The 17,118-nt window shown below is 43.0% G+C and overlaps 1 protein-coding gene across 1 annotated transcript; it reads right to left on the bottom strand.

Annotated features, from left to right (window-relative positions):
- Positions 1–1,101: 1,101 nt before the first annotated feature.
- CTHRC1 (collagen triple helix repeat containing 1) lies at positions 1,102–7,541 on the bottom strand. The gene is made up of 4 exons (XM_027692449.1): positions 7,453–7,541; positions 4,119–4,340; positions 2,611–2,827; positions 1,102–1,417 (listed from the first exon to the last, which is right to left on the bottom strand). The coding sequence occupies exons 2-4, from the start codon at positions 4,329–4,331 to the stop codon at positions 1,275–1,277; spliced, it is 573 nt and encodes a 190-aa protein (XP_027548250.1). The 5' UTR covers positions 4,332–4,340; positions 7,453–7,541; the 3' UTR covers positions 1,102–1,274.
- Positions 7,542–17,118: the final 9,577 nt, after the last annotated feature.

The raw sequence follows: 17,118 nt of genomic DNA on the forward strand, positions 1-17,118 counted from the left end.
CTCCTCTGGCATCCCCAACAAAAGATCCAGGCAAGAGCTACCAATCTGAGAGATGCCTGGAGAATATCTTATAGCTTTTTCAGAAAAGAAGCTTGAATTTAATCCTAAATAGCTGAAATAAATTAATTATTTCAGATTTAATGTTTTTTCCTTTTAATTTTTGGGAAGACTGTAGATTTCTGCATGTTGTACATGCTTTTCTTGGGGTTTTTTATTTCATTAATGTAAAATTGATTTTGTAATACAAACATGACTATTGTTTCTCTTTAGAATGTGTACAATTTTTAAAAATATTTGAGTATATCACTTGCAGAATTTGAAAGAAAATACTTAAAACACTGCAGCTAATGCTCTGCCAGCATGATAGGTGTTGTCACTCACTTGTAAACAGCTGTGACATCATTTCACTTCACCACTACACTTTCTGAAAGCCAAGGCATTTCAACCTGCCTTTTTTCTGTATCTTCCATACTATTTAATATATCTAGCTTTTAATTAATAGCAAAGTGATTTTATGTATTTGAAAGGCTAAATCCAGGAAAATTATTTTATTGGAGCAATGAAATCAAGTTTTATAACTGCAAAATTATTTAATGTCTGCATCCTAATAATGGGGATCAGTCATAGATGTTTATACTGAAATCCAGTCTATCAAGAAGCAAAAGAGGAAAGGAGAGCTTAGATGGTCTATTTTTACTTAGTTGTTCAGAACAAGGTATTTAATGCTTACCACATCATCTAGGTCACAGTTACATCACCAGGAGGTTGTTGAGACAAGACTGTAACAGCAGATCATGTTACTCTGCAGTCAGGTTTACAGGAATAGTTGTTATGTGTGTTTTCTGAAGGCTAAAGCCAAGACTTGAATTTACTTTCTTAGAACTTTAAAGTCTTTTAAAAAAATTGTGTACCATAACACCGTGTAAAATACCTCAAGCAGATTAATGTTCAATAAAATAGCCTGGATTATTTTTTTTGTAAAAGGTCTTATTTATTTGATACAAAAAGTTACGGTTAATTCTTAGAACAGTGGTGGTATTACATCAAACAAGGAATTTAAAAAGTTAATGAACTTGGTTTTGATATTTATATTCTAAAATGATTATTATAAAAAACCTCTGCAATGGACAAAACAAGGCTAGACAAAGGCTACAGATGCAAAGCTTGGGTGCCTTTCAGTCCAGTACTTGCATCCAAGTCTATTGAAGTAAATTCTGAAGAAAATAGTACAAAGTAAAAAACTGGAAAGAGATATTATAAAAAGGGAGGGGAAGTTATTTTGGCAGTTCTTCAATGATGATTCGGGAGACTGAATTCCATCCAGTAGAAGCATCTCCCCGTGGATAATCAGAGCAAGTCCCAACCCAGATGGCAATGTCCACCAAGCCGGCATTGATCCCTTCGCACAGACCTTCCACTGGTTAAAGACAAAATTCAGGTTACCTCAGCAGGCACAATCCCTTTGTATTTCACAACTGAAGGTGGACACAAGTACTTAAGAACACCAGTTCGTTGTAAGCTTGTGCTATTTAGTTAAACCTGAACAGCATTTTTAGAAATAGAAACTATTATGTAGAGATGTGGCAACATCAGTTACAGCCATGCCCTCTGTCCATGCTGCTGCTTGACACCTGTACCTGCAGTACCTGAAGCAGATCACAATCCACAGGATGGCTAAATGGGAGGTACACCTGCTGCTTTAAACGTCCAAATTTACAAAATGGGAGCTGGGATATGGCTTCATACCCTTCCAGCCGTCTTTTTAACTGTGATGGGGAGGGGAGATGGGGGTGCAGCTGTACCTGGCTTCCACAGCTAAGCCCTGTAAAGGTGATTGCCACCCTGCAAGCTTTGCCACTCCTAATTTACTGCTTCTGTATAAAGTTCCATTCCTGTTGCCCTTTTTTTTTGCCCCATTAGCCACCACTAGGTGGTGGGTTCATGAAGACAGGTAGGTCCTATCCCTTGATGAAAAAATCCTATGATAGCTCTAGACATTAGACCATGCAGTCATGCAGTACAGGGAGGAAAGTGGAGAAAGAGCACAGACTTGTTCATTCACTTTTACTAGTGTTACCTCCTTTTATGTTGAATGACTTCACTAATTTGCCTTTTGCTTAGCAATTGAATAATATCCACAGATATTTTACTTCCGTGCCTCGCTTGAAATTAAGAGTGGAAATTCCAGGAGGAATAAGTCTCATTTTATGCACAGATAATGTGCAAATATCAGTATTGTAAGCCAGGATGATACTGTCTACTTGGCAGTAAGGCTGTTTCTTCATAGGCTAATACAGCACAGAATGTCTCTGTATTCATGTTGTGGCAGTGATCAGTAGAACTGTCTGGATAGAAATCTCTTCCATTTCTAAATCTCAGGATAGAAGTACCATGGAAAATACCACAACAAGAAAGTACCACTTAATAAATAATTATAATACTGTTACTATCAATAGTCAACTCTGAGGCAGCAGAGTAAGAATACCAAGTGTTAGCTGGCTGCTCTTCTGCCTCTTCTTTCGGTTCTCTAACTTTCTAAGGCAGGCAGCACTCTGGTACCTGCTACTGCCTTCTCCTCCATCTCTGCCCACACGGTCTTGGCATACATACCTGAAGAAGTTCGGTGTATATTAATAGTAGAATTCAGCTCTGGGCTTCCTTGATCTAAGTATATTATGGCTTCAATAGGAAGTGGCCCAGCACACTCTGCACCATTAAAAGTAAAGTACCAGCGCTGACAACAGGCGTTTTTGCACTTTAGCCGGAGTGACCCACTGAAGAGCACACGGAGAGCGCTGTTTGAGCGCATCTTGGTAAATGTACATTCCTAAGAGGAGACAAAAGTGCTTCAGTCGCAACCTCTGGGTTTGAATCTATTTATTTTCCATATGCTTATATTTAGGAAATATATTTAGGAATATATTTATTTCTAAATGTTTTTGCTATTCTCTTTAGTCCCCTCTGGGGGAAAAAAAAATAACAAAAAAAATTGGAGCCTGGCAAATGCCATACAATGCAAAGATGAAAATCAGAAACAGCACCTCCTAGATAGTAATGAAGAAGCAGATTATGGAAATTCTTAACTTTATTTAGATAACACCTGCTGCTAAGTTGGTAGCCTTGTTGCCTTCTGGGGTTTATGTCAAGGGTATGAGCTGTCTGAAAGTTCCAGTCAAGTCACAGGATCACAGAATCATTAGGGTTGAAAGGGACTTCTGAAGATGACCTAGTTCAACCCCCAAGTCCTTGCATGAAAGGAGAGTACAATTTCTATCACTGCTAACATAAATACTGGCCTTAACAATTATCACAAGATTTCTGAGAGGCTTAAACCCTGATAAAGACTCCACAACTGAAAAAGAAACATTTTCAGGTTTTTAAATGGTTGTTATCCTGTCTTCGAAGTGCTGGATATCATGAGGGAAAAAAAAAAGCTAGAGACAGTTCTGAAAGTACAAGGCAGTGAGAAGAGTCTGCTAAAAAAGTTGATTCTCCCTCTAGCCACAGCAATAGCAGTTAAATTACTCCAACCTTTCTAGGCTTTGCTTCATAGCTGGGATTGTGCTGGGGCTTTTTCTACACTTGAACCACTGTGTTTGAAAGTTTTACACCCAGGGCTGCAGTGGAGGACAGACTGTTTGGGTCAGTCTGGGTAACATTAGCAATTCTGTTCCTGAACAATGCTGATCCTTTGCAATAGCATCCTGTAACTGAGTTTCAGTGAACAACTATTTTGAAGCAGGAGTTATAAAGACAGGTACAATTAACAGATTAAAGATGTACATTTTTCCTTAGGATTGAAATAGTAAAAACCTTGCCCCGTTCTGGGCAAGCTGGAGGCACTTTTTTGATAGTGTGACTTTCAGCCTTAGAGTTAAATATCTGGTCTTCTAAACGTACTCCTACACCAGCCACATCATTCTTTTGAAATCCTATTGCAGAAATGAATCGGGCACATATGGAAGCTGAAGTAGCTAAACCTTTGAGAAGTTCACCCTTACATGCAGGAAATGGTTCCAACAGGAAATCCATATGGTTGGTGCTGCCCAGCTCACAGAAGCAGACCTAGAGGCTGCTGTGGTTGATGCAGTGCAGCATCCCGGGCAAAGTGAACTTACCGCGATCTTCCCAAGGTCGATGCCGTAGTTAAGTGCACTCCACGAACACTGTTTGAAGTTGGGTGTCCAGGACTCCTCGATGCTCTCACGCATGCACTCGCCCTTCTCCCCTTTCAGCCCATCCCGTCCTGGGATTCCAGGTGTCCCAGGGATCCCATTGGCTCCTGGGTTTCCATCCCGTCCAGGAACACCACTGGGGCCTTGCAAGCACATGCCGTTATACTGAAACACAGAACAGACCTTGTTGCTTCCATCCCTTCATTCCCTTGGCAAACCAAATAAAACGCAAATGAACAACAAAACACAAAACCCCTGCCATGCCACAAGTTAATGGGCTACTTCTGCATCACCAAGAAAATGATTCCATAGAAGAGGAAAATAGAAAAATAAGTTTTCAAAGATAAGCACCACCAGCAGAATTTGCTGTATATTAAGATGCCATTTTGTTATGAAAAGATACATAAATCCTAGAATTAAAAATTTACCTAGTCCAAGAATTAAAACCTGTTGGAACACATCAGAAGAGTCAAAACATTTCAATACAGGGAAAAAAAAGTCATATGTTAATTCTTTCTCCTAACCCACCATTGTTTGTATAATTGTCTCTGCTAATAAGTTTTCATTATTATTTTTCCTTTTTTTTGAAATAGAGAAAATTTTTCATTCCATAGAGTGCAGAGGTTAACGCTGGTTTTCTTTCCTCTGTCACTGCTCCTCTGGGACAGAATCACGTCGCAACAGTCAAGCCCCACAGGTCAGGCTCCAGAATGCACACACATCAGTGGTGATGCAGATGTAGGAAGCTGCACCCTGGAATAATCCTGAAGTCAGGATGCCCCCATAACAGTAGGGAGGCACACATGGGAGGATGCACAATGCACACTAACATCCTTCCTACCACAATATTAGGAAAGGTCAAGTGTTGCTTTCCCAAACTGCGCATTAACACATGTTGCCTTCCTACTTTATGAAATTTGGGGTTGCCCTTCTTAGAGAGTAGGTTTGTGCTCCTTCCCGCAGCAGCCTGAGTGCTGGGATGCAGGAGGAGCTCTGGTGTCAGCAAGGATGGAAATGTCGACTAGGAACCTGCAGGGTCTGGTGGTGACTTTTACTTCAAATGCTTTTTTCCATCTGGTGACTGACTGCTTGATCTAGTCTTCATCCCAAATCCTCACAGATAACCGTACTCTGCTCTTCCACTTTCTCACACTTATTCATCTTCTTTAAACCACCTAATCCTCACCTGTTTCAAAAAGAAAAAGTGCTGCAACTATTGCCCCTCCTGCCAGCCATGCCCCTGTCTGCACTGCAGGAGCTGTAAACTACAGCCCCTGCCCTCTCTCCTTTGTCATACTGATGAACTTTCTTATTCTGAGGTTGTGCCTTTTCACAGGCCTTGGTGCAAAATCCAGCATAGCCATCACAGGCTTGGCTGGAGCCACAAAAATAAATCAGTGACTATATGGAGAGATCTAGTAAGAAGTAAGATGAGAGTTGGACTAATGGTTGCTGGCTTTCCCTTACTACCTCCACCAAAGAACACTGGCTGGCTAAAAGCAGTGGAAATAGTGGAATATTTTAATCAAGAAGGCCACTTTTTAGAAAAGTTAGCTGAAGAGAAGACTGGTTGGTACACAGTGACCCAGGGGCCATTAGAATGATGGAACAATATTTCTATTTCATGCAGCACCGGTTATCTGCTTTCGCTGCTGCTTTCCCATTGGACTCTATTTGTAACAGTGACTGGCTCCGGCTTTTGCATGTGGTTACTCACCACAGAAGTCCTGGATGTGGAAATGGGCAAGAGCTGGAGAGAGGCCAAGGCTCAGGCCCATTATCCCATCCCCAGGGACACCACAAGGGGCTGGGCTGCCCTGACAGATGGGCTGACACCGCAGTGGCCCAGAGCTGCACAGCAGCCTTCCACGGAGAGCAGCTCAGCCATTGCACACCCCAAAAAATTGACGTGAGCACAAGAATTACCCAGGCTTTGGGCTCCATTCCAACTAAAGTCATCTGTCTTGCCAAATAGTCTTTTTCATGCTTTCTTAAGCTGGAAATGCATAAAACATATTTTAAAATGTCTGCTGAAGGCAGGATCCCCTCTTGGGCATACCTTCACTCTGTCCTGGCCATGGCTTTAGCTGAAGCAGTCTGTACAACCGGGCTGTGCCTGAGTCAGCTGCCATTGATTTACCTGTGTTTTGCTGCTCATTCTGTTACATCCAAAAGCATGGAGCAATGCCAGAGAAAAGAGAGACCCTCAAATACTGCTCCAACAGAAAATGTAAGCTCCTCCACGTGTACAGACTCCTTATTCTCAATACAATTCAACTTCCACAATGAAAGTGAAAAGGCAATGAAGTGGTGTGAAAGGGAAGGAGCTTTGCTACCAGTGGTGCTTCCAGCACATCACTTTAGGGGATCTCTCTGAAGATCATGAAAATGGCCATGTCACTGATTTTCTATAGGAGGTGAACAGCAGTCCAGCAGTTCACAGAAATACCTTCACATCTGCTTTCTACATACCAAGGACTGGAAAATATCCCTTCTCTCAACTATCCCTGAGATGGGATAGTCCCAATGCATTCAGGTTTCTAGTTGCAGTGGAATTTCAAACAGAGGTATGCAGTCTCCACAGCCAAAGCGAGTAACGCATTCACACAACTCCAAGGAAAAGTGGGTTCAGGAAGCATGCAGATACAGTTTTCAGGGTGTCTGCTCAATAGCAGACCTTTTTTTTCGTCTTGTTTTGTACTTCTCTCATTATTATTTATGCACTAGCCCTCTAGGAACCAAACAGCATTTACTGCTTCTGTTGGAAGGGCTGTATGATTTCGACGTTGCCCCTGCAGTGGCTGAGGGCAGGGTCCAGCCCACGGCGCTGCCTCGGGTCCCGCCGCGATACCCCCCGGCACCGGGCACGGCGGGGAGCGGGGGCTCCGCCGGCTCCAGCCGGAGCCCCCGACCCTGGCCCGATGGGGAAAACACCAAGACACGCACCCGGCCGCCGAAAACCTGCGGTTTCTTCAAAGCCCCTCTAATCCCTTCTCGGCATTTTCCTGATTCAGCACAACCAGGGCGTAATTAACAGAACCCAAGAGAGAAGTCCAGCGACGCGGGACCAGCGCTGCCCTGCCCGGAGCGGCGGCGAGGTTTTTCGAAACCCTCTGATTTTTCGCTTCTTTTTCCACATTTTTGCAACAAACAAAAGCGTCCGCGCGGATCCTCCGGCCGCCGCCCCCCACCCGCACGGCGCCCCAACACCTCCGTCAGCCGAGCTCCCGGCCCCGCTCCCGGCCCCGCTCCCAGCCCCCGGCGCCGGCGCTCTCACCACGTCCACCACCTCCCGCTGGCGAAGCGCCTTCTGCTTCCCCTTGGGGCTGTCGGAGCCGGCGGGCGGTGGGGCCGCCAGCAGTAGCAGCAGCAGCAGCGCCAGCAGCAGCAGCAGCGGGGCGGCGGCGAACGGGGCGCGGGGCATCGTGCGGGGGGCGCGGGGTGGGAGGGGAGGCGGGGATGCGCCGGGGCCGGGGGGAGGCTGCGGCGCAGGAACCCGTGTCCGCCGCTCCGGGCGGCAGCGCGGGGATAAATGAGCCTTTCAGCGCGCGCAGCCCGAGCTCCCTCCCCGGGGAGGCCGGGAATTTCCATCCTGTAACGGAGCGGGACGGCCAGGCAGAGCCATCCCCCCGCAGCCATTGGCACAGGGCCGGGGGCTCCCGCCCCCTCGGGCCGGCCCCGCCGAGCTTTCCCCGGGCGACGCTGGAGCCCCCGGGCGATGCTGAAGACCCCCGCGCCAGGCGGCGGGAGGGATGCGGGGACCCTCCCGGCTCTCCTGGAGCCCCAGGCAGCCCACTTCCAGGTCTTCGGAGGTTTGCTCGGCAGATGGTAACTCCGTTCCGCTGAAGGAGCTGTTTCGGCAAGAAACCGCATAACGCCGCAGCGAGAGCCTGATGTACATGAGGGGAAACGGTGATAAAACAGCAGATGGGCATCAATCACAAATTTCATTGTAACAGAAGTCAAGGTAAGGACACAAAATCCTTCTGAACAGCAGCGGATTTTGGACTTCATTGAAGAACCTAGTATTGTCAGACTGAACATTGCCAACAGGAGGAAAGTTCTTGGCAACCCAGCATAAACCATCTCATTTTGCTTTCATTTAAAATTATGCTTTACTTTTCATCACACCAGAAATGAAAGCACTATAAAATAAAGAATGCTGTATGTCCTCAAGCATTCAAAATAGAAATAACATGTATTTAAGGGGTAGCTTCTGTATACTGCACACCTTGTGGGATTTGTAGAGGTAAAGTTTCCAGAAGGGGGAGATAAGCTTCAAAACATATTTTTTTCTGGAGTATTTAACGAAACCACACATTTGTCCTGCAGGAAAGAATGCCACAAGACGTTGAGTCATTCACAATAGACTACACAGAACCAGATTTTTGTGTACATTAAACCCCTTCATGTGGCTCTGCACTTACTTGTCTTTCTTCCCTTTCCTTGTCTATACAGGTGGAATAATAGTAGTGAAGTAAGATTGGCGCCCCAGGTCAGTCACACTGCTGTCATCAACCCTGCTACATGGTGTCCTGAGAACTGGGACTGACATCAGCCATGTTGCTGAGGTGAGTGCTCCTATCTTGAGAAGAAGGGAAACAATACACCCAGCCGACTTCAAAAAACAGCTGGCAAATAATAATGGTTCCCTAAACCAGCTGGGAAAATGTATGGAATTATGTAAATCCGTAATTGCAACAATCGCTTCAGTGACAGCCTCAGTCGACATCCATGAACACGCACACACAGAGGCTTCCTTGTGCAATCGTGCGTCGCTGCCAGCAAACCCTCCTGCCTCTGGCCCGGGCTGGTGGCAATACTGTGAAGGTGCTAATGTTTGATTTCTGTGGCACCTGCGTGTTCACACAAGCATCGTTACCAAGGGCTGGGGATCCCCAGCATCAACACAGGCTGTTGCTAAGGCATGTACCTTCGCAGGCTGCCAAACCTATGCATTACAGAATGAATTTCTTCAGGCAGTCTGCAGTAGCACACAGCACAGCAGCACCGCACACCTTCACAAGACAGTTGCTCAGTATTTTAGAGAAAAAAATTTGCACATACATCCACATGCATTTCCACACCTGGGTTTGCTCACCCATTAATTTGAGTGTGGGTTAGAAGCTTTGAAATCAAAATGACTTTGCCAGGGGAAGCAAACTGAGGAGTGCTGTAAAAGAATGTATTAGCAAACAATGTGGGACATCTCCTTTGAGCTCCAGTGAGAGCATTGTGCAATTCCTGGTTGACTTACAGTGTGCATTTCCATTTGGAAAACAGAAATGTCAACATCCTCCTTAGCCTGCTTCAGTCTAAGCAAGCCTTGCCATCTGCTAGGCTTGTGCTCTGTGGGCTTTTGATATATTTAAATGCTTCTGAGGACACCAACCATTGATGAATGCTGGTGAGCTACTCAGATTGAATCAGAACTATTGATCTACTTTGCCTTAACTATTTCCCAGATAAAAAGAGCTGTGGTAATAAACTTGCCTGAGCATCCTCAAACCATGATCCATATTACATCAACTAGTGATTCCTTCATCTTACCCATACTGCCATATGATATAGACTTTATCTTTTATATGTGGCCTTACAAACACATCAGAAAAGATTACGAGTTGTTATCTCTACCACTTAAATGTCTCTAAAATCTCCCAGATGGTCAATCCGCTCCTGCACAGCCTAGGCAGGCTTGCACAAGGTCACCGTGGCACTGTCAGCGCATCACACACAACACGTTTACATCACAAGGCTGATGCCGTGAGTGCAATCTCTCTATTGCAGCTTGAGCTATTTCCCCGTTCACATAACCTCTCACCATCCCAAAAATCCCGACACACAAGTCTGGAGAGGAGGATGTGCCCATATGCACACATGTTTCCAGTCACCTCATATTTAAATTCAAAGGACTGTCCACTGCGTTGTTGGGTCTCTGCTTTTCCTGTGCAAACTATTCCAGTTTATGAATACCATTTGTTAGAGCACAGGATGGAATTCAACCAGTAAATAATTGTTATTCAGTCCTTGGTCTTCACAGGGTGAAACAACTGCTGGGAACCAGGAAAACCAGACTTAGGGGTCTAAATATTGCCTGAGGTTTAAGGCTGAGGATCCTGAGCCAAAAGAGGCCCAGTAAGGTAAGTGCCAAGACCTGGACCTTTCGTCTGCTTTTAACTCTTATTGCTTTGTGCATTTCCCTGTTCTGGCGATGTCTGGGGATTTTGACTTTGGTTGGCAGCTCAATTTGTGCATAGCTTTGGGGAGCACGTGCACACCCCAGGGTAAGTAGCAGAGCTCAGGGGTAGCACTGCAGCGTTCAGCATCATAGCACTTGGGATCTCTGACGATCTATCCTCAGTGCTTTTAATTGTTCATCATTTAGATCTTGTTCACTATTACTGATATTTTAGGGTGAGTTGTAAGTTGGTGTAAAAGGCTGAAATCAGAGAAAATTTGAATTTCTCGAATGGCTCTCTGCAGGCTGCCTGTCTGATCGAGGAGACAAAGAGCCGTGTGTACTACTGTAGAAGAAAACCAAAGAAAGAGCTATTGGGTAATTTATTACAGGTTTAAGACATAGATTCCAGTTTCTTCCACAAAAAACCTTTGGAACTGCATGAATATCAGTGGGATTGTGGCCTTGATCCCTTCTAACACCTCTTAATTTAAACATATGATATAGAATAGGATGTCTATTATTTTAAAATAATCCAGAACATCTCTCCCTCTGTTTTATTGCTATACCAGCACAGATACACCTATTTAAAAAAAATCTTCCTGTAGTTTCTACATAAAATGGTAAGCATTGTAGCCACAGCAGTGCTTCGCAGGTATACATATAGCATTTGAATCTTAAAAACTCTTTGGGGGCCAATTTTTTAGTGGATTATAATACTCAGTAATGTCGTGTTTCTGCCTGTAAGAAAAGCTTAAAAGCGTAAGTCGTATCAATATTCTCTTTGTTGAGACTCTACACCTTCAGGTGATACTCAGGTCATGCTAACAGTTCCCTATGCAAGCCATGAAAAAAAAAATTGATCATCTGAATACCAACCTGAAAAGACAGGCAGAGGTGAGAACATAATAATGGAGTTGTCCAAAAGGGGCAGAACTGTCAGGAAAGCATGTGCTCACCCTTCCAATGCTTGTCTGCTGAGAAGAATTCCTACGTCCATACATAAGAGAATGGCATTTTTTGACTGTGAGAAAAAATTCCAGGAGTTAAGTGTTAATTCTTTACTTCTGAATAAGCCTTTTTAGCCACCAACGTGCTTGCAACAAACGTGAGTAGAGCCCTTCCCAAATCTTCATTTGCGAAGCCTAGCCATGATGATGATGATGATGAATAAGCACATGGCAGTTCTTAATGTTACTAGAGGCTACATTGTATATTTTCACAATAGAAAACACTATAGAGAGGATCAATACTTCTTATTATTCATATTAATTAAGTTTTCTATCAAGATTAATCTTTAACATTCTCTCCAACAAGTCAAGATAAGGACATAGGTCAAGTACCAGGAAGCTCAACTTACAGAAACAGCTCCTTCCATTGCCTGCTGGAGTTCCAGGCAGGTCTGTTTTTTCTGTCCAAGTCATCAGCTGACTTATAGTTGCATTTCTTTACAGCTCCATTACTACAATAATAATGGAAGCACCAAATATCTTAAACTAAACACCACTCGCAGACAGTCAGACAGAGATAAACTTTAATAAAACTGTTTGGGAGAACAGTCTGCTCACTGATAAAGGATAACTCAGCACACACCCAGACATTTCCATAGTGTAAACATTATGATGAAAAGCCTGTACTGTTCTCATTGACTAGTGGTTGCAAATTTCAGACTCTGAAGGGGTCTGGTCTGTGCCTCTGCAAGTCTGCTCCGAAGAGCAGCTGGTGCAATCCTGGCTGCAATCATGGAAACTTCTGGGTCTGAAGGGGCATCTGGAGCACATCTGGTTGAAGCAGGTCTGCTTAGATTGGGTTATTCAAAGACTTGTACACGTGGTAGAATGGGAAAATTAATTCAGTGCAGTTTTAAGTTAAATTCACTGTGCCTCCAGTGAATCATCACATGCAAGGAGAGAGCTAAGGCTTAGGAGGAACATTTGCTCATTGATGAGTGGCTGTGAATTAATCAGTGGTAGAAAAATCACTTGGCAGCCTCATGAATCCTCAATGAATAGAAAGGCATTTTGCAGAACTGAAAAGCTAACTTTCCTTAAATCCTGTGCTAATAAATGGTTATTAGGATGTGAAATACAGTGCTCCATTCAGACAGGATTCTTCAAATGAAGGGAACAATCTCTGTTTTTCTACACCATTCATCAAGTGCACTACCACAGGTCTGTCCTTCCAGTTTTGGAATTAGCAATAATCCTAAAATTAAAGGAATAGACTTGAACTTTTAAATTTTTTATTTTATTTTATTTGTGTCCAACAAGCCCTTTGAAAAGGAGTTCCTCAGGGTAAGCAAGGCAGCTATGAGCAGGGCTGAGGCAGGGCTGTATAGCCCTTCAAGGTGGCTTACAGAAACAAGAGGTCTGTAGCCACCGTAACAGGCACACGCAAAATGCACAGAAGCCTGTGGATGAAAGAAGCTTTGGTCCAAGAAGCAAACTAACTGGTCCAGGACACTCAACAGTTGCACAAAACTTGCAGTCTCAGAAGAGAAAGAGAGGGGCAGAGCCACAACAATGACGGTGGGAACACACAGTCACTGCAGCTCTGCCTCTTAGATGTAGTGGTGGAGCTTGAAGCCCATGGCATTCCTGAGATCCGGCTTCTCACACCCACACTGACCTCGGCAAAGAAGCACCACAGCTCGTGCCAAGAAGGGCTGTGGAGCCTCTAGGCAGCACCTCCTGCCTCTGGTCACTGATGACCCACTGTCACCAAAAGGGCAAAGGATGGACAGAGGCTGCGGGGTCAGGAGAGCAGCTCACCACAAGCAGTTCAGTGCGGGCATTCTTTAGCCCTGAGGATACTTCAACTCTTGCAATAAATTGTTTTATGTGCTAAAATAGGAATCTTATTTAATTTACGTCAACAACTGACTAGTGCAATGCTGCTGGAAAGGATCAAGCACCTGAATCCCTGGCTCACGGGGGGATGAAATTGTGTTTGGCCATAACAGCAAAATGTTCTGGCCAGGGTGCAAAATGTTCCTACCAGGTTGCTATGAAGAAAAATGTCTTTTCGAGTCCTTCTTTGAGTTATGTTTTTACAGCAGGTACTCATCTAACCACGCTTTTGTGAGGCATTACTTTGTTTCTAGTGTGGTTTCCTTCCTTCTATCCTTATAACTCTGCTGTAATTACAGCAGCTCTTGGTTGCCAAGTAGAGAAACTTTCAGAATGTGTGCCCTAAAAATATCGAATGCTGTTGAGGTTATATTAATTTAAAAGGCAGAGTACTCCCTCTTTTTTTTTTTGGGGTGTGCTTTCTTGTTTTTTTCTTCTGGTTGGGTGACTTTCCATTTCTCTCCATAGGGAACCTCATCCCAACTATCAGCATCTCTCAGTGTCCTTTCTCACTGCCTACTAAATAATCTTGCCTACTAAAATCACATTTTAAGAAAAATAACTCAGATTAATTTCCATGGTGAGCCCTGACTTCAGCCAGCCCAACACATTTGCATCTTGTCTGCTCACTGGCACATCTCACCTGTCAGTGTCATCTCTTCACATTTAATGGAATGATATGTGTCTGGATTATTAATCCCAATAGCGCATCCGCTTGTTCTTTAGTTGCAAGTCTGGATCACAGCCATGCCTGTAGGAATCTAGAAGGAGAGGACTACGTCCAGCAGGCAACATCAGTGACCTAAACCTAGTGTCAAGAAACCTGTTCAGCTGCTTCAGCATCCTCAAATCCTCCATCTTCAGTCATGCAAGAGTTGCACACAATCTTATATAGTAGGTATAATACTACTGAAGTTGGGCCTGGAGAGAATGCAGCTTAAGCCATCAACTAATTAACTAATTTATTAGTGATTCCCTCCAGGACCTTGCCTAGCAGCGATTTACTTTTGTACCCATGTAATTTCTTGTGATTCAGTTTCATATGATGAGGCAAAACATCAGGAAGATAAACTGGGATGCACATTCTCTTCATCATCCTTCATATACAACCAACATGGAACATACTTTTTCCTGTTAAGACCCTTTTGGTGGCTGTGTCTCATCATCCCACCCTCACCTCTATAACTGACAAACCCACTCAATGGAACTAAAATGGCTTCTTGCTTTCTCTTCACCTTGTATGTTGATAGTGAGGCCCAAACTACCAGTGTTTTCCTCTTCCCTTAAAATACCTGATGTTCTCTCATGACTGTCCTGCTGTACCTGAGGGCGGCAGATCAGCGTCCCTCCACACCCCCTCCACCCAGTACCAAGGGCCTGTTTAGCACTTCCCTTCCACAAAAACTGCCTTCTTCCAAACAGCAGGAACTATTCCTCTCTCCAGCTCCTCTCTGTGCTAAGAAACCAGCTGTGACCCATTTAATGAAGGTGTGTTTAAAGATCTCATTGGCCATCACTTTATTTTGACGAGTAAGACCTGAAATAAAGCAAACTTTTATTTTAGATTTTGTTTCTGTGAACAAAGTTGAAATACAGGGAATAAGCATTAATGAAGAGCTTGGATATAAATGTCCTGGCATGTTTTTAATCTTTTAATTATACTTTGCATCTCAAGTGTTTTTTAGTAGGAAGTAAAATCCAGTTAATAAACAGAAACGGATTTCATAGTTGTACATCAGAAGTATACTCTGAGCTTCACTTCCAGATATAGAAAGCAGAGAGCTCATGAACATGTGGTATAGGTTGCTTTAATTAAACTCTAATCCATTAAAAAATTTAAGTATGATAAGCAACAAAGAGTGAAAGAATAAGTGCAAAAAAAAGGTAATGCACAGGAAATAACATTTATTCCCATGACACTCTCAAATACCTTTGGTGCCAGCCACCTCAATTACTGCAAATACCACTGGTTAATACTGGCAGTGAACTTTACCAGTGAAGAGAGTGCCAGATGCCTTCAAAGACTGATCCAACAAGCAGCCAGTGTGAAGGGAGGGATGTGGCATTTCTCCTTTGATGTGCAGCCTTCTGAAACAGCACGTTGAGACTGGGTGGTCAGACTTCACAGGAAAACAGGATTCTTCATCCTATTCAGCTACTGCAATTTTCAGTGCTTTGCAGAATGCTAAACTTATTTTCATTAAAGAATCCCAACTTCTCATATTTTGTTTTTTTATTTTGCTCTGAATTTCGACTGGATTTGACTGTCTCTAAACCAAATATATTCTGTATCCTGTAAGGAAAAAGGAGATATAATCCTCTGTAAATCTGTTGAACAGTTGTCAAGGAGTCATGTCAAAGAGTGCTAAGAGTTGGACTTGATAATCCTTGTGGGTCTCTTCCAACTCAGCATATTCTGTGATTCTGTATTAATAGTACCTTTTAAAGGTTACAAGCATTATTTTGTTTATATTTGACATGCTCTGGGTCAGATTTGCAAGCTAGGACAACTTTTTTTTTCAAATATGTGCATAGATTTATACTCTAGGTAAATCTTATCCAGTTTTCACTAAAAGCATTTAGCAAAATAGGACAGTAAAATGCAGTATAAACAACAGGTACCATGAAACTAATATACTGCCAACTTCAGGTGGTGTTTATATCACAAATCAAATATGATTTGGTATATTAAATCTATCTTGTCCTTTGAAAGATTTTATATGCAACTTGAAAACTCAGTCCAAAGCGTAGTTTGAAGTGGTTTATGATAGCTCCAATCAGAGAAAAAGACCATTTGGCACACACAGTTCCAGGTTTGTGAAAGTTGTCAGTATCCTTTATACTAGCGTCCTGCAAATAATGGCAGAAAAAATACTGAAATAGGTGTAGCCATGTAAAGAGTTGGATTTATAGTGCATCTTCCAGAAGATTGTCAGCCTTGATTCAATGACTACAGCTGGTGGAGATGTCCCAGGGAGAAGTCATTGTCACAGGTTAAGAAAAGCCCTTTTAATATGAATGGTCTATTTTCAGTTTTAACTTTGGTCAGATAACAAGAGGAAAGCAAAAAATCCAAGTATCTTTTGTTAGAGAAGCTGTTTATGAGTTCTCCACTGCCCATCACTGTAAGGCAGCCAGTCTGTCGGGCCCTGACTCTTCTCTGAGCCCCTTTTCTTTCAGTTTTTTTCCCCCCACCATTTCTGAGAGCATTCAAATCGCTGTTTAACTTCCCATTTACTGCTTGGGTACTTCACGGTTAAAGCACTCAGAGATGACTGTCGCTTTAGTATAAGGATCACTCTGGGAATTCAGTCTGTTACTTCTGGTACAGCAGCAGTGGAATACACAAAGTGCTACAGTCTCTATCTACCACTTATGCATTTCACTGCTAGTGAACGTTATGATCACTGTTTCACATTTCCCACTTCTTTGAAAATGTACCTATTTTTAAGCCCACAGTATTGCTGTAACTTCAAAATTATTTCGCATTTATCTTTTTTAGAGCAAGTGACCACAAAAGATTTTTTTTTCTGAACTACCTAAAAAAAGGGAATAACATTAAAAAAATTTTAAATCACTATTTAAAGAAGGTGGCAGCACAAGCACAGTGTGGAAATACATATTCTATCTAACCCAAAGGAGGTCTTTAAAGGTCCTGAAAGAAAGAATGCTCTAAATATTAGGATGAAAGAACAACTTCAAGTTTCTCACTCCTTCATAATTCTGTGTTCATGTGAACAATTCCTAGCGTTGTTCTGTCTCAGTTTCTCACACAGGAGGAATAAAAACATTGCAATACTTATTAACTCACAGAGCTCTACTAAGAAATACATTAGTGTTTTAGGTGCAAAATACTACACTAGTAGAGCAACAAACATGCTACACCTAGTTACTATGAAATACCAACTCAGAAGCT

This window comes from Neopelma chrysocephalum, unplaced genomic scaffold (genome assembly GCF_003984885.1).
Source record: "Neopelma chrysocephalum unplaced genomic scaffold, ASM398488v2 Primary Assembly neopelma1_86, whole genome shotgun sequence".
NCBI classification, from domain to species: Eukaryota; Metazoa; Chordata; class Aves; order Passeriformes; family Pipridae; genus Neopelma; species Neopelma chrysocephalum.

Excerpts from the sequence above, each read along its gene's own strand:
- CTHRC1 (XM_027692449.1), bottom strand. The coding sequence starts at position 4,331 with ATGTGCTTGCAAGGCCCCAGTGGTGTTCCTGGACGGGATGGAAACCCA. Across the intron at positions 2,828-4,118 it reads TCGACCTTGGGAAGATCGCG|GAATGTACATTTACCAAGAT; the intron begins GTAAGTTCACTT and ends GTCTCCTCTTAG. Across the intron at positions 1,418-2,610 it reads TATACACCGAACTTCTTCAG|TGGAAGGTCTGTGCGAAGGG; the intron begins GTATGTATGCCA and ends GTCTTTAACCAG.